Here is a 20,172-nt window from a genome sequence, read left to right on the forward strand (position 1 = left end):
CTGCAATGATAATTAAGGAAACATTATAAAATATTTATAATATCTGATAAAAATAGATAGAAATCTTAAAAAATTCCTATAGATAAGGAATTTTTAACATTCATTTTTCAATTTTTTCTCTTTTGAAGTTGAAATCATTCTTCTTTGTACCAACCAAATTTTTAAATATTTATTAAATAATCTTAAAATATCAGAATGATAGTAAATTTAAGAAATAACATTATTTTATAACATATATTTTGCTCCATTTTTTTTTTAAATTCGCTATTTTAAATATGTATCTCTGGTCTAAGAAATTACAATGTTAATCTAAAAAAAGTGTGAAGTGGAAATGTTTGTAAAAAAACTCGCCTGTTATAAATGGCGTGCGGCTCGTTGGGGTCCTCGTTCTCTGTCACCAGCGGCTGGACCGCGCCGAGGTCTCTGCCAGCGAGTCTGGCGTGGTAAAACCTCTCAGTGGCAGTGAGCACCAGAGGGAGGATCTCCTCCTTGGTGTTGGGCACCGCCACTGACAGAGAGTCGTCATCCTGGCTGCGCGGCGTTTCGCCCGGAGGGGTGTACGGCGGTGGTGGCTTGTTCGGAATTTCGCGCACATAGCAATATGAGAACTGCTGCGACTGCAGTAGTTGAATCTGCAACATCGATTAATTAACACCAATCAGCACAAAGTAAATGGCATTTTATTTTGTATACTAAAAGAAAGGAATATAATTCAATAAAAATTTGAGAAAGAATTAATTATTAAAAAAAATATTCATTCATGTTTTGCATTCTGCATTTCTTTCAATGCTTCCTATACACAAAATAATAATAAAAAACTTTTAACTTTAATTTAGTTTATGTTCTTCTGATGATCTCATTATACAATGAAATGATGTATGAAAATTTTTGTTTAATTTTTCAACAAATTGTCAGTTCTACTGTAAAAAGCAACCAATTTAAATAAATAAAATTGAAAAGAATGTACTAAAATTTGTAAATTAATAGAATTTTTTTTTAATTAAAATAATGAATTGAAAAGAATAAGAAAAAAATTAATGAAACAGAAACTGCTATGTACTTAATGTACTGAAAAATGTGTATTGAAGATTTAACATTTATTGTTCAATTATTTTTAATTTATCTATTTAAATTCAATTTAAAAAAAATTATAAATAAAAAACTAAAAAAAGTAAATTTATCTGAAAATTTTTCTTATTATAAGTAAGAAATTTTGATAAAAAGATAATATTAAAATAATTTGAACAATTTAAAATAAAAAACTAAAATTTCAATGAAATTTCAATATTTTTTCAATTCATTAAAGTAATTAATTCACCTTTTGATAAGGCTTTTTTGTATTATAAAAATAAAAAATGCTTACCTCCTGCTCAATTTGGAGCTGCTTGAGTCTGAGTTGTTCGGCCTCTTTGCGGGTGCTGCTGAGTCCAAAGTCTTCGTCGAACCACTCCTGCGCAGGGTCGTCCTTGCCCGGCTCCTCTTTGGACGCCGCCTCAGTCTTGTCCTCTTTCAGACCCTCCTGCAGATCCACCTGCGATTAAATTTTGAACATAATCAAAATGATCAAGTTTTAAGAAGAAAACAAAATTATTTGGCGAAAAAAAGGACCTTTAACCAGCGGCGGGAGCTCGAGGCGCCCCGGCCCATTTCGCGGCCCCTACGCGCGCTGCATGGGGACGATCGGAAGCAGCCGATCGGCAAAATCGACGATCGAAGCTGCGGCGGCGGAGGCAGACAGTCGGGTCTATTTCAGAGGCGACAGACATCTATTTCTGATCACCCCTCGCTCATTACGGCCCATAAAATTATGCGGCGGACCGACCGCGCGCAATGAATGGTCGGTCGGACGAAAACTGGATTTCGGAACAAAAGTCGCGATTTCAGAGCTGCGGCCGAAACAACAAAGTTGTTGTTTACGTGGCCGCGGCCGTGCTTCTTCCACCGCTACTCTCGCGGCTCAATATGCTGCTGACCAGACAAAATAAAACGCGCCTCTAATTATAGAAATAAGTGACTAAGCCGGCGGATCGACGCCGCCGTCGAACCGTCCGAAGAAAAAAGTCGAGGGGCACACGCCAGGTTCGCACTCCGCGCGCCCCGCCGCCACCATTCATCTCAATTGGATCTTTTTGGCAAAAGCCAGAGACAGTGACAATCATCATTGACTCGTTGCTCTCGGCACTTCATTAAGTGAAAGCAAAGCGAAAAAAGTAAAAAGAAGAAAAAATGGGATTATTTTCTTCAATTTTTTTCTTATTCAAAATAAGAAGCTTTGATCTGGAAACTTTAACGCGATATAGAACGAAAAGTTTTGACATGAAATTCCAGATTTTTTTTGCAGAGCATGAATTTATTTTTAACAAAAGAAAAGTAGAATTAAAAAAATTATTTTAAAAACTATAAAGCGCAAACAAAAATTTAGTATGAAATGTGCTCTTTATTTTAGAGATTATGGGTTTGACACTAGACGCGATGCTTGTCGACCTTTTAGTTTTTTTTTTTAAATTTTTAGAACGCTTGAATTTACTACGTTAAGAGGAAGAAATCATGCCGATGCTAAAATTTTGTTGCTGTTTTCACCAGAAGATTACTTTTACTTTGATTCTCTAAATATTTCCTTAAATTTTCGCTGTCAACTTTTTAAAACTGTAAAATCTTTGAATTTTTTTTACATTTAAATATTAAAATCTCTGCTGTTTTTTTTTTTTTAAATTACAGATACTCATTTTTCATTATTTTCCTTTTCATTTTTAATTCTTTAACGAAAAAAACAGTTAAATCTTCTATCCAGAATTTGAAATTAATTTAAGAATAATTATTGCTGTATTTCTTATAATTGTGTAAATTCTTCTGACACTTATTATTGCCCCTTATCAGAATTACAGAAACATTAGTCATCCCGTAATATCAATATTGATAATCTTTCCAAATGATAATTCCAGAAATTTTAAATCATAATATTATTAAAAAAAAATTCAAAATTATCAAGATTTAAAAGAAAAATTTGCTCACCTTTTGAAGCGAAGTTGGCGGCGAAATCACGATGGGCGAAGCTGCAGACAGGATTTCTTCACACACTCCAGGCACCTCAAACCCTTAAAATGCATACAAGAAAGCCTTCTAAGTACTGCAATAAAGTGTGCCTCGCTTTTCTTTATCGACTTGCAAGGCAATATTAAAATTCACGTCGAGTGAGGAGGCTTTCGGGAGTAATAACAAATTTTGATTTGGTGAAAAAAAGAATAATTGCGCTGCATCTGCGAGGCACAAGGAGAGGAGCAGTGCGAATTGATGTTGTTTTTTATTTTGGATATCTTATCAATTCGGGATTAAATTTTCTACGCCGCACGCACTGTCACAACCTTGTGCTCTTTACGCAGCCGAGAGATGAAATTTTATGCGGGTAAACACGCGGCCGCATGAATGAGTTGTTAACGCATGCAAATTGCGGTACCAATTTTACAGTCTTAACCCCGCGGGTCAGACCAGTCACGGCACAAGAATGAAAGAACGACTGTTATGTTTGGTAAATGATTAGTGGCGGCTCAAGTCAATATAAATTGCATTCGGAAATAGTTAAAAGTTATTAAGTTATGCAGCTGTCCAAAATTAGTTTCTGGTTAATTTCATTTACAGTTAATTGGGGTGTTAATGGAATTGTTGGTTCATTCAAAAGGCTCCTCAAAATTTGCTAATTCTTAGGGGGGGAAAAACATTTTTAATGAATTATTGAAAAGTCAGAGATTTATTTCATTACAAATCCAAGTTAGTGGATAAATATATAAAATTTAAAATTTTTTGATTGAAAATAAAGCATTTTTTTATTTATTATTATTTTAATTCAATCTATAAATGAGTAATTAAATCAAACGAAAATTTCATAAGTTAATAAAATAAATTAATTTCATTAATTGCAAATCTGATTTTGAAGAAGCCTTAAAAATTAATTATATTTTAGTGGGACATGCGTTGAAATCGAAACCATTCCAATTTGAGTTTTACCTTTCACCCCAATTGGACATCGATTCTGAAATAAACAGGCGAGATGAAAAAAGTAACACCCAATCCGAATCGAACAATTCGCCGCCAATGAGAGCTCAAACGTTAGCATTTTTTGCCGCTTGAAATCGAAATAAATTTTTTACCTGGCTCTGGAGAAAGCGAGTCCTCAACAAAAGTCAGTCCCATGAAGTCTTGGGGCCTGTTCTTGTCCCTGGGCGAGCCGGCGCCGTTCTCCGCCAGCAGCGAATGCACCCGGTCCAAGATGCTGCTGGTCGGCGGACTAATGGACTTGACCCTGCGCAATAAATTCATTCAATCGTCAAACCAAATTGCGCTCTTGACCTTCCCAAAAGAAATACTGACCTCTCTGGCTCTGGCTCTTTAACCGTTTCCGCTGTCACCACCTCCAACTCCTCCCGCAGACTTTTCTCCTTCCCCTCCTCCCGGTCTGCTTGGGCCAGACGGAGAGTGTCTTCGAGCAGCCTCCTCATCAAACAGTCTGTGATTTTGTCCACTTCTTCCTCGTCCACGATTTTCTTCAGGCTGGCGACGCTGGCCAAAATCTGCTGCTCCTCAACAATTTCAGAGACTGATGAGGACTTTCGCGGAGTTTCGATTGTTGTCTCAACACTGGCTTGTGAGCCTTCGATGCTCACAGGACTGACTGCTTCACATTTTGCCAATGCTTCGTCAACTGCTTCGGAAATAAGAGTTTCCTCGTTAACTGTGTCCTCTGCATCTTCTTCTTCTTCTTCTTCGAGGGTCTTAGCAGTTTCCAGTTTAGAGACGTTTAAATCAGTTGGAATGTCAGGAATGTTCTCGGAAGTAAGGACTGGCGTCAAATCTTGGTCAAGAACTTCAGGGGTCATGGTTCTCTCTTCACTTTTTTCCTCTTCTTTCTCCTCTGACACATTTTCGACTGTTGACTCTTCGTCTTCCACCTCAGTTTTGATAATTTCACTTTCTTCGCTGACTTCAACCTCACTCAGAACTTCTGGCGGACTTGAAACTTTTTCACTTTCAGTGCTTTTGACGTTGGCAGAGAGTTCCTCCTTCACTTCTGAGCTTTCATGTGTTGACACCTCTTTAATTTCAGATTCAACAATCTTCAATTGCTCAGTGATCTTGACCTCCGCAACCACTGTTTCAAAATTGTCCATTTTCACCGGGCGCACTTTTTCAGCCACTCGGGGATGCTTGATTTGCGGCTTGACGCTGTTGCCATTCTCAAACTCCTGTTCGAGTTCCCGTCTTGTTTCTTGGATGTACGTGTCATATGCCTATCATTAAAAATAAATGATAAAATTTGGTTTTTGAAATAATTAATAGTATATTACTTGAATTTGTTTCAAAAGGGATTGCTCCTTGGCCCTCAGGCGTTCTCTGTGGCATCGTTTCTGTTCTTTTCGCAGTCTCTCAGCCTCCATTTTGCGCCTCCTCAGTTGCTCCTGGAGTGCGCAAATCCGACTCTCAACGTCGCTTTGCTCCGAAGCAGTTTCTAAAATATAAAGTTTATAATTGCAAATCTTGATGGAAAAACTTCTAAATGTACCATTCTGTGAAAGGACTATGGATTCATCTGATCCACTCGAATGTCGTCTCTTTTGTCGGTTGTGCAGGCGTGGGGACAGGGGCACTTTGATTGTAATAGGAGTCTTCACGCTCTTGGCGCTGCTCTCCTGAGACAACTCTTGAGCCGAAGAAGACGCCTCTTGTTGGGTAGCAATGGTACTCGCCTCCTTACTTACTTCTAAGTCTTTTGTTGCTGCTTCCAAGGAGGAAACTTCGATTGGTGTCGGACTGCAAAAATAAAATAGTTTAGAGGAAAAATTGAAATGAAAATTCAATTTATACCTTTGTGGCTCATAAATTTCAGAATCAGTTCGGACAACAATCTGATTTGATTCTTGAGCACTGTCAATCGATTCAGGAATTGTTGCACTCTGAGTAACTTCAACAGAAGGTTGAACTGGAGAAGTACTTTGGTCTGAGGAATTTTAATAATCAAACCCATTGTTTCATAAGAAATAAAAAAACCATACCATTGTAAGCACTTTGCTTTGTGTCATGTTTTTGCAACTTTGCAGCCTTTTCCTTGCCTTTTGATTCAGACTGCCTTTTTCCTTTTTCTCCCCTTTTCAATCCGTTAAGCACATCTCTCAAGCTTCCAGTCCCTGTGTCCTCAGCTCCTGAACTTGCTTTGCTCTGGGAAAGGTCACTTGTGTCCAACGAGATCGACGCTCCACTACTTTCTTCTTCGCTCAGCTCGGGAACTGCCCATCGAGATGGCTCCAGCAGGCGTTGAGACTGAAAAAAAGACATAATATTTTTGACTAAATTAACAAAAATAAATAATTACTTTAGTGGAGAGGTCTTTCCCGTGAAGTTTGTGAGCGATTTCCTTGGCTGCCAATTTCATTTTGGCAATGTGGTGCTGCTGCTGCAACATCAGCTTCCTCTCCTGTGAAGCAATTTTGTGGGATTCACGCAATCTTTTGATTTCATCCCTCTCTTGGTTCAAACGCAAAAGGATTGCCCTTTGCCGCTTTTTTATCCCTGGTATCAAATTCTCAGTCCCCTGAAGACGCATCTCCCTAGAAATATCACATGATTAATTTGTCTCAATTGTTTAAATAAAATTTTACTTTTTCTGATTTTCTAAAAAAATGAGCTCAGCTTTGCTCTTTTCGTAAATTGCATCCTCTCGCTGTTTCAAGAGAGCTCTCTGTTGACGAGCTCGCAGCTCCTGATCTCTCACAAGCTGCTGAAACTAATTTTTTTCAAATTTGATAAGTGATTTCAAATTATGTTCGTAATTAAAACTTACCATAGCCAAAGAGAAAACTGTGAACGAATCTTGGTCTCCTCCACTCCCACCAGAGGAGTATTTTGGAGAATCCTTGGTCGAACTCAAACTTTTAGACTTTGATAGTCTATGAGGTCGATCTACACAATAGCAAATTAGAACGCAAGTTTCCATTAAATTTTTATAATACCTTGTCCATTAATTTCTGTCAGGACATCAGACACAGTAGGTGTGTCACTTCCAGGTGGCAAATCTTCGGCAATTTCACTTTCCTCCTCAAACTTTGATGAATAGTCTACAAGAAATTTGGATAAATATATAAAACCCATAAGGAATTCTCAGATCAAACCTCGTTCACTAATCTCTTCAACAGATTCTTGTTCAGCCAAAATTTTTAAGCTGCCTTGGGCTGATTGCACACTCATCTCAAACTCCATGATGGCTTCCGTTACTCTTGGTAAACCACCGGAAGACGTTTTCTCCGAAATCACTTCAGCATCCTTCTTGTCCTGGGAAGTTGAGAAGAAAATATAAATCCAAAAAATCAAAGCAAAATAGTAATCAAACCTCTGTGATTGTTGATGACGAAATTTCTGAATCATCCTTGATATCGTCAATATCGTCCCCTTCCGTTCCTTCCTCATCAATCGACGGAGATTTCGGAATGAGATTCTGAGCTTTTTCAGTCAATTTAGGAACGACTAAGCAAATATTTTCCAAGGTTGTTGTCAACTGAGGCAAGACGTCCTAAAAATAATACATTTAAAATTTACAAAGAGAGTAGTTTTTTTTAAATACTTGAAGCGTTGGGGGTTTTTTGGGAGAAATTTTCGGAGGCTCCATCAATGGCAGGGGCAAGTTAAAAAGAGCCCTCGTTGCATTCATTTCCTCTCCTAGCCTGGTGAAGCCTGCTATGATGGAGGCTTCGAGCTCCTCAATGCTCTTGTTCTGGAAGCAGGCTCTGATTTCGCTGACCGGCGGCGTCTCAAAGAGATTCATGGCCGGCTTCTTGAGGTGCGGCACCTTGATGGTTTTCCTTCCAGATTGGTAGACTGTGTACGAGACCATTTTAGCGTCTCCTTGACTCCTCTCCACGGACTTGGCAGACACTTCTGACTGTATTGACGAGGAACTGATTGTGCTGGCAGAACTTGCAGACTGACCTTCTGGGCCCGAAGCCGGTCTCTGGCCATTCAAAACGTCCCCCTGAACAACCAAACCCACATTGGGCGGCACCAATTGTGAGGGTGAACTGACGGACGTCACTGACGACGACGACTCTTTGGCCGCTATTTTGGAAATCTCCTCATTCCGGTCTGGTGTAATTGACACCAGAGAATGACGAGAACCTGGTCTTGAATCGGAGCCTATGATGATTTCCTCGCTCGGAGAAATGGAAAGGTCGGAGCTTTCAAAGTCACTTTCGTACTTATTGTTTTCCTCCTCTGATTTGCTTTTTTCCGGTGATTTCAGTTTGATTTTTTCAGCACCCAAATTGGCCGCTTCAGACAATTTTCTTTTCACGGTTTGGATAAAACTGAAAGGGTCCGGCTTGGTTTCTCTCAGGCACTTTTCCAGGAACTCAAAAGAAGGCACAAATTTCGGCGGTGCAGCCTTCACGCTCTGTTTTACTCTCCGAGACATTCGCTTTCGGACAAGATGCCCTCGAAAGGCAGCCTGGATTTTTGTGGCTGCTGAATTTGCCTTGATGCAGGTTGAGACTTCGTCCATCAGTAAATTAGTTCGGCTGAGGATTTCCTGGTGGGCTGGACGAGGCTGATGAAGGTTGACAAAGTCTTTAATGAATTCATCAGACAATCTGTTGTTGCTTGACTCCCGCATTGAGGAGTGCCTGCTCGAGACGGACGGCGACTTCAAATTGTTGAAATTCAACTGCAAGTCTTTCATCACAACTGGAGACTGGGAAAAGTATTTCTCCTCTGCAGATTTGTGTTCCTCCTGGGTATGCTTGCTTTGTTTCACGTTCGCCTCTAGTATTTGCTTCGTTCTGTTCTGCAGTTGGAAAAGTTGCTGCTTGGTTTTCTCCTCCTTGTTTTGCTTGTCCTTTTCAATTTTGCTTTTTTCCTGCAGTCGCTGTCGTCTCTGTTGGCTGATGTACTTTTTCACCTGCACAGGGTCGTAGTGCCTCACCTTGGGCTCCGGCATTTTTGGTGCTGTTGATTTTAATTGATTTTAAATTCAGTTAAATTAAAATAAAAAAAATTAATGCTACAATTCAATACAAATAAAATTAAGCCAATTAACAGACTATAATAATTTTCAAATAAAAAATAATTAATTACCTGGAGGAGACTTGGCTTTGAAGACAAATCTCACTGGTGTTTTCTTGGGCTTTTCCTGCCTATTCTGCTTATTTTCCGCGTTGTCCTTCTCATCCTCAGACTCGAAATCATCGCTGTAAACGTCATTGTTCTTGTTCTGATTTTCCGTCGTTTTAATTTCCTTCAGGATTTTCAAATCTTGTCGCCACGTCGAGGGAGTGATTTCTGAAAACGAAGAGGCAGAGCGGCTTTTAGAAAAAAAAAATATACAACAACACAAGCAGCAAAGAAAGAGGAGAGCGAAAAAAAAAATCAAGTCCGCGCTGCTACTTCAAGCGCTCTCCAGCAGATGCCGAAGAGAGTTTCGTTTCAGTAAAATTGTTTCTTACAATGTGACTAAAGCAGCTAATGCATTCTGATGAATTAATAAAATGATGTTATATTTTGCATATCAATACAAATCAACCAAGATAATATTATTATACTTTTTATTTTTTGTAATTTGAATGGAAAACTGATAATTATAAAATTAAATTGAATTAAAAACTTGGCTTTTAAGAATGGAAAAACATACCAAAATTTTGGATTTTTATTAGGAAATCAATTTCAAATCAATTTTGTGTCACAAAAGGACTAACTTTTGAGTAACTTACAATTAATTTCTTAAAGGTCAAAATTTTGGTATTTATTCCATTCTTCAAAGTTTTAGTAAATCCAGGGAAAACTTCTTAAACATATTATTAAATACAGTTCTTATACTGTATAATTCTGACTGTTTACTATATTTTTAATATCTATGATTTTTGAATAAAATAATTATAAACCTAACATATTATGTGTTTATATTATGGGAAGAGAAAGCCTGTTGATAATTAAATAATTAAATTATATATTATAAACTAAATTAAATAAATTTTAATTTTTTTTAAATTAAATATATTTTAAAGAAAGAGTAGCTTTAAAATATTGAAAAAAAATATATAAAAAACTAGGATAATTCTATATTTAAATTTATTTTCCGCCGAGATCTTTGAAGTGCAATTTTTTGCCATATATCAATGACATTTTGTGCTATTTAAGTTTTCATTTTGCATTCAAATAATTATGGATTATTTTTACTATAGCCTATGCGTGGCTTCCATTTTTAAACACCTCAATCTTGATAAAAATAAGTGAAGTTTTGAAAAAGAATGAGCCGAGTCAGCGAGCAGACTTATTGGCATGCAAAATTACCGCTCTTATCCCGCTCGAATCGGAATAAATTGCCGAAGATGAATGAACATGAACAAAGAGCGAGGCCCGCACACAATATAAAGCAAAGAGAGCTTTCTTCCCTCTCAGCTATTTGAAATAAGCAGCAAAATTAAATCTCCCTAATTTTGCGATAAACTCACGTACTCGCAAATAACACCGAAATAAAAAGTGAAACCAGTAGAAAAAAAATATTATCCACGGACAATTTGGTTCGGCGCGTGAGCGACGTGCATGGCGAATATTTTATCTGTCAGCCTCTTTTAATTTTCTTTTTGCTGCCGGACGAAAATTATTTTCAACAAAGAATGCTGCAAGGGGGGCCGCGGCTCATTTTCAATTTTTCATGCCTCGCTACTGCGAGAGTCGATTGTTGATGCATTATTATTATTAAATAGGCCCCCGTCGCTTTTTCATGCAAAATCATTACCTGGTTTATTTTTTACGGGCTTCGGAGGCGGCGAGGGCGTTTTTCTTGTGGCCTTGGAGGACACCAGGTATCTGGGCAGGGATGATTTGAAGAGATTTTCGTCTGGGCTCGGAACCGTCGCCTCCCGAGAAGTCTTGATTTTGGGCTTCCGCACGTTGAGAGGTCGTTTCTTCACAACGTTCGCAACGGGGGTGACTTTCCTCGGCTGGTCTCTAGTTGGAGGGCTGATAACTTTTGCAACTGAAACAGAAGAAGAAGAAAATGCATAAAATTTAAATTTTATTCAAGCAAGATCTGATCAATTGTTAATTTAATGAATTTAATAGATATTACCCTTTACCCTTTGCATAAAGACTGAGCTCCCAATCAATAAAGCTTTTTTTAAAAACAAATTATCAATAAAGAAGTGGGCTCTTTGACTATATTATTTAATAATTACTTTCAATCCCGAGTAAAAATATATCAGGTAGCTTAACGCAATGATTTTCATTTCAATTAACAAAAAACCTTTTGAAAATAATAATTAATTAATTATAAATTATTAATAAAAAAACAATTAAAATTTATGCATTTCAAATTAAAATAAAGCATTCTTAAAAATAAATAAATTTATTTTAATTATATAATATTAAAACTACGAGTTTGTCATGATTTTTTTTTAAGTTTCAATAATTTATTTTTATTTTATTTTATACAATTCATAATTTATCAAGCCAATTTTTTTTACCAAATACTATGGTAAATGGTATATTAATTTTGTAATTGGCAAATTAAATATTTGGCAAAAGTATAAAGATCAGGTTGCGTGACTTGCGGCGATCAATCGGTCCCGACAAATTGAAAGGCAATAATCAGGGTTGTTCACCGGCCGATTAATGGCTGCAGTTGACCTGCTTCGGTCAAGTAGTACCACATTTTTCGCGTCAAAATCGATCAGAAACTTAATGAGTTACGCGTAGTAAAAAATACACCGACAAACGGCGAATGCTATTTTTCGGATTTATAATTGCGGGGCTATTAAAAATCGGCGCGCGCTGTAATTACACTCAAATTTTTTTCGTATTAATTGCGCTCTGATTTATCATCAACCCTGATAGGCAGAGGTCGGTCGATCGACAGCTTTCACTGCTCGCGAGAGGCGTCGCAGGAATTTTTGGGGCGATTATCGTGTAAAATTTGACTAATGTGTAATTATGATGCACCGTTTGATACTTCGTGAGAGACGCTCCTGTTTTGATCTTGACGATAATTTTCCCACCGAAAGACAAAAAGTGCCTTGGGTGCTGATGAGAAATTCAGAACGTCTGAGAGGAGAAGAAGAACAGCTTCTCGGTATCGACAGCTGATTTCTAAAAATTAGGTTGGGACCAGATAGATTTCCTAAGTGAGTCAAATTTAATTGACACGGTCAGGACGCGATGGGCTAAATGAGTTGAATCCTAAATTATTCGCTCATTTTCTATTCTGTTTAGGTTAAAATTGTTAAAAAAAATACCCATGATCTTAAAATAGAATAAGAGTTTGAAAATCATAGTTTTCTAACTCTAAAAATAATATTTTAAAATTACACAAGATCCAATAAAGGTATTGGAGAACAACTAAAAAAAGCCGATTTTTAATTAAAAAAACATAAATCAACTCCTGATTGGTAAAATTCTTCCACAAAAAGGCATCAAAGTGTATACTTAAAAAATTCAGACAAAACATGAAGTAATTTTTTGTTTTATCATCTTTTTTAATTTTAGGCCTATTTAGGATAATAAATTATTAATTAGCAAAATGATAGAGAACCTATAATCTTCCTTCAGAATCTCTGACACAAAAAATTTACTGCGCAGTGTATAGTTTTAAAGTATAGAGTATAGACTTTTTTTTATCTCAACCAGCTTTTTTATTATCACTAAAAAAACCAGATAGCAAAATTTAATAATTCGTGGTATTGGTCGTTTTCATTGCCATAAAAGATGTCGCAGATAATTAAGGCTGGATGAAATTTTGTCTCCAATTTAAATATTTCATTCACGAGGTGAGAATTAATTTTATATTTTTTCCCTTAACAGGAAGAAGACTTCAAATACTACTGGTATAAAAAATTCAAAACTCAAAATCCACGAATTTTTATCATAACCCAAAGTTTGGTTTTAACCAGGTTTTAACAAATCTGTGCAATTATCAGATTTAAACTTTGAGGGCCTTAAGTGATCCTGATAAGAGCTGATCATTTATTAATAAAAAATAATAAAATTAATTGCAAATTTTGAACTTCGTATCTTAATTTTCTGCAGTTTGGCCAATGGGGTCTCGATTCGAATAGTGGTCAGATGCGTCCGCTTCTAGTACCGGAAGGGGAGTGGCAATTTATTTTACGAAAAACGAAAGACATAATTTTAGAAGCAATTTCTTTAAAAAATAGAAAATTATATAACGAAAAAATTCACCTACCTGAGGCGAGTCGATGAGTGCAGTGACACTTTCGAGTGGTCGGTGCGGCGATAAAATCCATTATTCGCCTTAATTCGGTGAGATATGGGTTGATTGCTGATATTTTTGCCCGATTCGCCATTTTTCCTCCAGCGAGGAAGTTTCTGGAGTTGCCAGCGCTTGGGCAGCCGGCGAGGGAAAAGGAAATGAGGAGGGTTGGGAGGGAGCGCTACCTGCCCAATGCAGCAGCATTGGAATGCGCTCCCACCAACACTCTCTTTCTCTTATCACTCGCCGCTGCCCTTGTGCCCAACAAGTCCTTGGAAGAAAGAAAATGGCGAGAAAGGCGAAAATGTTCATGAATCGTTACCGTATCTCAACGAATTGAGGCAAATGGGGAATTTTCTCGTTCAGCCGACCACTCGAAAAAGGCGCCGCACTCATAAACTGGTCCCAGGTATGTGATTTTTGCTATTATTTTTACAGATTAATGCTTTTTCGTTTATTTTATTTGATAGTGTCACTTTCACACGCTGGTGAAAATTTGAAATTTGCTCCACAGAAACCAACAGCCAATCAAAAGCGGTACTTTTTGAGCCATAATGCGTGCGCTTCTGTTTCGGATATTTCTCAATATCAAGACCCCATTGGTTTGGCTATTAAAATTTGGTTCACAGTGTATCTCTATTATCCTAGGGCGCATAATGCCGATATCTTTCACACTCGATACAGCTATAGCACATGGTATATAAATTGTATTAATATAAATAGAAAATTGACCATAATTTTACGATTTCGCAGGATCTGCTCTTGGCTCCCCCCATGGGCCGGCAAGACTCGGATTCTTTGAGACTGAAGAAGGAGAGAAAAACGCGGACAAGTAAAGAAATGTTGATGTCTAGCTATTTTTAAAACTTTCTTCCAAAGTGTTTTTGTGTTTGTGGCACACTACGATTTTAAGGGTGGCACAGATGATTCGCCACGGCCAGGAGACGAGAAGGACGTTCAGAATCTGAGGGAAACTTTTGAGGAAAAAAGAAACTGTAGATTTCGCGAGTGGTTATCGCCAAAGAAGAAAGATCTGTTAGATCTGCTCGCCGATGGACAAATACTAAAGCAATACTTCTCTTCAGAGGGTTAAAAAAATTAAAATATTAAAAACAGTAAAACCAATCAAAAAATCAAATTTCAGAACAGGCACCGTCGGTGTTCGTTTTGTACATATTGTCTCACGGAAAAGAAAAAGGGGTGATTTCTACAGACACCCCTCACCTCTCTGATCAATATGAGACGTTCAACGCCAAAGAAGTTTTTCATGCACTAAAAGAAACATTTCCTGGGAGCCTCAAGTTAGTTTTTCTTGGAGTAAGTTTCAAAAGCAAATACAAAATTAATATTGGTACCAAATTTAAAATTATTACAGCCATGCAGAGGCAGCTTGGTAGACGAAGTTTTTAAACCTGACGATGTCCGACAGTTTCCAAATGAAAATTCAAGCAGAGTCTTGTTAGAGCCCAAATTGCCAAATTTGGTCATCTTTTATTCAACTGTTGAAAGTAATTGTCTGAGAATCAATGGAAATTCTAATAACGGTTTTATTTATAAACAGCAACTAAGTCGAATCGGGACGGCGGAGGCACCTGGATGGTTAAATTTTCGTGCGAACAATTGAACGAGATGAGAAAAAGCGAAAGTGTTGTAAAGTTTTTGACAGGCGTGCAAAACAGAATTCACTTGAAGACTAGGATGACGTTTTGTGGCGAAGGACAAACGCCTGAATTCAAAATATATTCACAAGACAGAAAATTCACATTTTCTTGCCTTGATAAGTAAGAGCGGCACATTTTTTAATGTTCAAAATCATTAAAAAAGACGTTTTAAATAGTGGAAAAATTGCAGCAAGTTTTCCGCAAACTGGAGCGGATTCCAAAGGGATAAATCGAAGCACAGAAAACGACCAGTCTGATGAACATCGATCAATTAATTATAATTGGCAAAACAAGAAAGCTATTCTCAGACACAGACGTGCACTGATTTTCAAGCAAGGAAGCAAGAATAATGATGTGATTCAAAACCTTGACAGAGCTTTAGAAAACAAACTTGGCTTTGAAACAATGTTAGTGGAGATCGACGAGGCACGCCTGAATCATTATTTCAGCAAATCAAGTACACTTACTTAGTAAATACATTAAATTTTAACGCAATAATGATGTTTTCAGAAAGTGTATGTTGGGATGATTACGGCTGCTTTGCATCCTTTATTTTTGCCGAGCTCATTGAGCTGAAAGACGGAGAAGTTTGCGTTCGCTTGAATGAAAATGTTAATAAGCCCATAGGCGAGTTGATTCACGGACTTCTGGGGCCGAAAAACGACGGCTGGATCGGCAAACCTAAGCTCTTCTTCTTGGTTGATACAAAATACATGGCTTCTGACAGCAATACAATAGTACTTCGAGAAAATGAAGTGTAAGAGTTATTAATGATTTTCTTTTCTAGACACAGACTACAGAACTATATAATTGGGATAAATTAATCCAGGCCACCAATCACAGTGGTTGGCTTGTATTTATCCTCCAAGATAAGAGTGAGTACTATTATAGGTAGTCCACTATTGAAGTTCGCGGGAACCAACTTCGCTGAGCGAACGGAATCGCCGCGCGAACTTTTTTCGTTCGCTGAAGCGTCCACGATTGAAATATGTATAACGTTGTTAGCGCGAAATTACGTCACTATTACGTCACAAGTAATATATATATATATATATATATATATATATATATATATATATATATATATATATATATATATATATATATATATATATATATATATATATATATATATATATATATATATATATATATATATATATATATATATATATATATATATATATATATATATTATTTATCTTTTTTTTACTTGTGTCGTAATAGTGACGTAATTTCGCGCTAACAACGTTATACATATTTCAATCGTGGACGCTTCAAGCGAATCTTTAATTTTCTCCCGATTTGTAGATTTAATTTTTCAGTAAGCTCTCAAATATGTTTTATAACATTCTAGGAAAAAATTAATTTTTTTAAGTTACATAAGTTTAATTATTTTTTTACTTGTGACGTGATTGATAGTAACGTAATTTCGCGCTATCACTATGTTTCAATCGTGGACACTTCAAGCGAACAAAAATTTAGCGCGACAATTCACTGTTCACTCAGCGAAGTTCGTTCGCGCTAACTTCAATCGTGGACTACCTATTAACGTTTCAAAGATTTTTAATAATTTAATTACGATTAATCCCATGAAAGATATCATCCAAGCATTTTTAAAAGTGTTTGAGTGTAAGGAAATTACGATCGAGAGGAGCTTGCAAGAGCTGCTGAGTGATTTACTCGTGAGGTCGAATTGCGGAGATGGCTCAAAAGCGATGCTAGTTTCAACTTTGCCGTACCTTCTGAGTTTTCCAGTATTGGAGAGGCACTTCATTGAACCCTATTTTGAACTTACGGACTTCGAAAATTCTGAATTTATAAAAATCAGCTACGAAATATTCATGGAACACGCATCACACCTCAAAGAAAATAAAATTTGGCTTCTTTCGTCAGTGCCTGGCTCTGGAAAATCCACAGTGATGCGCGAAATCGCTTTTGATTTGCAGAGGAAACTGGAAGGTGGATTTAAGGTTTACACAGTTTCTCTCATCCACACCTATGAACTTTTCTCTGCAGCCAAAATAAATAACAGAGAGGCACCATCACTTGCCTTTATAGTTTCTCACGAAACAGGAATTCGAAAAGAAGATATCCAAAACTTGATCGAAGAGAAAAAAATAATCGTGATGTTTGATGGATTTGATGAAATATGCCCTGAACACCGACAACAGGTGCTAAATTTGTTTGTTGAAACAAAAGTTTCAAACGTTCCAATGTGGATTTCAACGCGACCAAACGAGGAAGGGGCGATTCTTAAAAAGATCGGAAGAGTTAAATCGGCGAAAATTTGTCATCTTGAATATTTTCAGCAGATTCAATTATTCAAAATGATTTCTAAAAACGATGAAGATGCATGTGAGCGCCAGATCAAATTCTATATTGATAATGGTTCTGGTGATATTCTCGGCAACCCCCTTCATTTAAAATTGATATCTGAAATTACAGACCAAGAATTTGAAAGTGTACTTAACTTGTACGATATTTACGAGAAAATCGTCGACAAAAAAATGCGGTTTGCATTGGGACGTTTCAATGAAAAGAACCCTCTCTTCATGGATACACTTTATAAACGTGTCAAACAACTAAAAGAGTTTTCTGCTGAATTCCTTCTGCTGAATGGCAAGAGTTCAAGAACCCTGAAACCTAAAAACAATGGAATAGTTATGGTTTTTAATGAAAACGTCCAGTTTGTACACCAATCATTCATGGAATTCCTCGCAGCTAGTCATTACATCGACTGGGTGAAAAAAAATAAGGATATGCCGTTCAATTTATTCACAGTTGGATTCCAACAAGTTCGTAGGTTTGTTGAGGTGAAAATATCTTCATTGAAACTGGATGACGACCCTGATTTCTTCAAAATACTAAAAAAGAATATTTACTCCAGCTTGCACTTGCAAATCATAATTGAAGAAAATCTGCCAACCATGTTCAAAATCGTTCAGGAACAGGTTACCTTTGGAACAACCGAAAGACAAGGCATATTTCATTGCGCTGATAGCAACGCAATGTTTGAAAAGGCTTGTGATAAAAGCGAAGTAATCGCTTTGGAACTGCTTGATTTGGGGGCATTTGAAACCCTAAAAGAGCCTCATATTGCTGGCATTGAAATACTTGCTAGTGTAATTAGAAACAACTTTGTAAAACTTTTTTCAGCACTGAAAGAAAAATGTTTACAATATGATCTACCCTTGAGGGATCTAGCTCGTGAAAGTAAAAAAATACAGAGCGAAGTAACAATAATAGCTTCAAGAAATCTTAACGAGTTGTTGAGATTAGTTTTAGACGAAGGATTGTTTGATACGCGTTTTGAACCTATCGTTCTAAAATATGCAGTGTTTAATAACAGTGTTGAGTGCGTTGACCTACTCATTGAACACGGTGCTCAAACTGACAGTTCTTTTCATAACGAAGAATTCATAGATAACACCAGGTATTCTGATTTAAAAGTGGAAACGGTAAAGGCACTCCTCAAAACTAAAACAGAACCTACTGAAAACTTAGTAGCAAAAATATTCAGAATTTCCATGAAATATATATATTTCGCTGTTGCAAAGTTTTTGCACGCAACATACCACGAACTGTATCCAGGAGCCTTTGCAGTTGACGTTGAAGTGCTGCACGATGTATCAAAAGAGACAGAAATACTCAAATTTTCAACAGCAACTGCTATGTGCCGCTGGCTGGTTGAAAACTTTAGCCTCGGCGTTAACGACGAGGATGCAAATGGATTGAAAGCATTTCAACACGCCGTCATAGTGGGAAATTTAGAGTTAGTTCAGTATTTCCTCGAAAGAGACAATAATCTCATTAAATCTTTGACCGATGCAGGCGAGAACGTCATGCACTTAGCATTCGCAGATCACAGTAACAGTGTGATGTCTGTGACGTTAAGTCCAACAGGAAAAATAATACTCGAATCATCAAGAAAAAAATTAATTGAATACTTGCACAAATTAGACAAAGATTTGATCAAACAAAAAACCCAATCAAACCAAATGGTGTTGCATTTCGCTGTAAGAGCTAAAAATTTGGATTTGTTAATATTTCTGGTGACTGAAGGAGTTGACCTTTATGCTATTGATGATAGAAGGTGGAATGCAGCTCACTATGCCGTTGACACATTCTTCTTTTCGCTGTCGCAAACATTAATTCATTATTTGCAAAAGAAAGCCCCGGAATTGATCAAGCAGAGGACGAAGGATGGGAAGACGGTTCTCCACATAGCTGCTGCAAATTGTTTGGCAACAGACAGAGTAAAAGATAAGGCAGCATATGAAATGCTGGTGGCGGGGGGCCTGGATTTGAGAGCCGAGGATAGTGACGGATGGAATGCAATACATATTGCAGCGAAAGAGAAAAATACGGAGTTGGTCAAAATACTAGTCGATTTTGACCCTGAGCTCATAACCTCAGTGACCAAGGAAGGTGAGAACGTACTGCACTTGTATCCAGAACTTTATAATCTTTCAAAAGAATTCAAATATCTGCATCTGATGAATGATTTAATAATGCAAAAAACGAAGGCAAATAAAACGGTGCTCCATTGCGCTGCGGCAAAGGGGATATTTGCTGCATGCAAATGGTTAGTTGATAAAATGGGTGTTGAGATCGACTTAGTGGACAACAATGGTTGGAATGCTTTGCACTTTTCATCTTTCAGTGATTCTATGGCTCTTGAAATAGTTCAATTTTTGCATGAGAAAACTCCTGAGCTGATCCATACAAAAACAAATAGAAACGAAAATGCGCTGCATCTCGCAGCCAAGCAGAAGAATTTTAAACTTTTCGAGTGGCTCTTGGAAAATGGAGTAGATGATTTGGTGCAAGATGTGGATGGTCAAACACCTCATCAATTGCTTATATAGCCTTTCAAGAATGATATATCATGATTTGAATTTAAAAATTCCTTTGTATTTTTAGTCTTAATAATTAAAGAATATAAAATAATAGTAATTTTTTATTTCAAAATTAAAATATTCGTTTTAAATTACAACATAATATTAAAACCCTTAATTACATAGACATTTGTAACTCCGCGAGAAATGATTTCATCGAAAAATAAAAATTTTACACTACATTAAATGTAATTAGGATTGTTGTAAACGTATTTTTAACAAGGAAATTGATTTAGCCGAGCTAACATTTTGTATTTTGACGCTCCTATAGAGTTAAGTTATAATATTTTTTCGTTGAAAAATAATATACAACCAGTTTTGATAACGGTCTGTGACCCTATTTCAAGTTTTTTCAAGTGCTCTTAAAACA

At 36.9% G+C, this 20,172-nt stretch overlaps 2 protein-coding genes across 6 annotated transcripts in view; one reads left to right on the forward strand and one right to left on the reverse strand.

Moving 5' to 3' along the window:
* LOC132193608 (centrosome-associated protein 350-like) overlaps positions 1-20,172 on the reverse strand; it is a 117,313-nt gene that overhangs the window by 1,271 nt on the left and 95,870 nt on the right. Inside the window, exons 1-19 of one of the 2 annotated variants that reach the window (XM_059614378.1) lie at positions 13,214-13,387; positions 10,772-11,011; positions 9,112-9,315; positions 7,607-8,982; positions 7,376-7,555; positions 7,158-7,317; positions 6,999-7,103; positions 6,830-6,948; positions 6,648-6,772; positions 6,362-6,596; positions 6,045-6,309; positions 5,857-5,989; positions 5,555-5,802; positions 5,340-5,500; positions 4,366-5,282; positions 4,146-4,297; positions 3,013-3,095; positions 1,364-1,531; positions 352-632 (exon numbers count right to left, since the gene is read on the reverse strand). In XM_059614378.1, coding sequence (XP_059470361.1) covers positions 352-632; positions 1,364-1,531; positions 3,013-3,095; positions 4,146-4,297; positions 4,366-5,282; positions 5,340-5,500; positions 5,555-5,802; positions 5,857-5,989; positions 6,045-6,309; positions 6,362-6,596; positions 6,648-6,772; positions 6,830-6,948; positions 6,999-7,103; positions 7,158-7,317; positions 7,376-7,555; positions 7,607-8,982; positions 9,112-9,315; positions 10,772-11,011; positions 13,214-13,334 — 5,273 coding nt within the window. In that variant the 5' untranslated portion in view covers positions 13,335-13,387. Of the gene's footprint in view, positions 1-351; positions 633-1,363; positions 1,532-3,012; positions 3,096-4,145; positions 4,298-4,365; positions 5,283-5,339; positions 5,501-5,554; positions 5,803-5,856; positions 5,990-6,044; positions 6,310-6,361; positions 6,597-6,647; positions 6,773-6,829; positions 6,949-6,998; positions 7,104-7,157; positions 7,318-7,375; positions 7,556-7,606; positions 8,983-9,111; positions 9,316-10,771; positions 11,012-13,213; positions 13,388-20,172 lie in introns of those variants that run through there. The other variant, XM_059614377.1, reaches the window with a different exon arrangement.
* On the forward strand, positions 12,701-19,882 carry LOC132193609 (uncharacterized). 4 transcript variants are annotated; one of them, XM_059614380.1, is made up of 12 exons: positions 12,701-12,797; positions 13,057-13,649; positions 13,755-13,936; positions 13,994-14,072; positions 14,120-14,328; positions 14,385-14,557; positions 14,616-14,748; positions 14,802-15,021; positions 15,078-15,358; positions 15,412-15,638; positions 15,689-15,776; positions 16,501-19,882. In XM_059614380.1, exons 3-12 carry the CDS (start codon positions 13,795-13,797, stop codon positions 19,770-19,772), a joined length of 4,824 nt encoding a protein of 1,607 aa, XP_059470363.1. In that variant the 5' UTR covers positions 12,701-12,797; positions 13,057-13,649; positions 13,755-13,794; the 3' UTR covers positions 19,773-19,882. The 4 variants fall into 4 exon arrangements, with proteins under 4 accessions (XP_059470363.1, XP_059470362.1, XP_059470364.1 ...); XM_059614379.1 differs by having other exon boundaries at positions 13,057-13,115; positions 13,753-13,936; XM_059614381.1 differs by lacking the exon at positions 13,057-13,649 and having other exon boundaries at positions 12,717-12,797.

The sequence above is a fragment of the Neocloeon triangulifer genome, unplaced genomic scaffold, assembly GCF_031216515.1.
Source record: "Neocloeon triangulifer isolate White Clay Creek 2 clone unplaced genomic scaffold, ASM3121651v1 ptg000004l, whole genome shotgun sequence".
Taxonomy (NCBI): Eukaryota; Metazoa; Arthropoda; class Insecta; order Ephemeroptera; family Baetidae; genus Neocloeon; species Neocloeon triangulifer.

Excerpts from the sequence above, each read along its gene's own strand:
- LOC132193609 (XM_059614380.1), top strand. The coding sequence starts at position 13,795 with ATGCGTGCGCTTCTGTTTCGGATATTTCTCAATATCAAGACCCCATTG. Across the intron at positions 14,558-14,615 it reads TCAAGTTAGTTTTTCTTGGA|CCATGCAGAGGCAGCTTGGT; the intron begins GTAAGTTTCAAA and ends AAATTATTACAG. Across the intron at positions 15,777-16,500 it reads ATTTATCCTCCAAGATAAGA|ATATCATCCAAGCATTTTTA; the intron begins GTGAGTACTATT and ends ATCCCATGAAAG.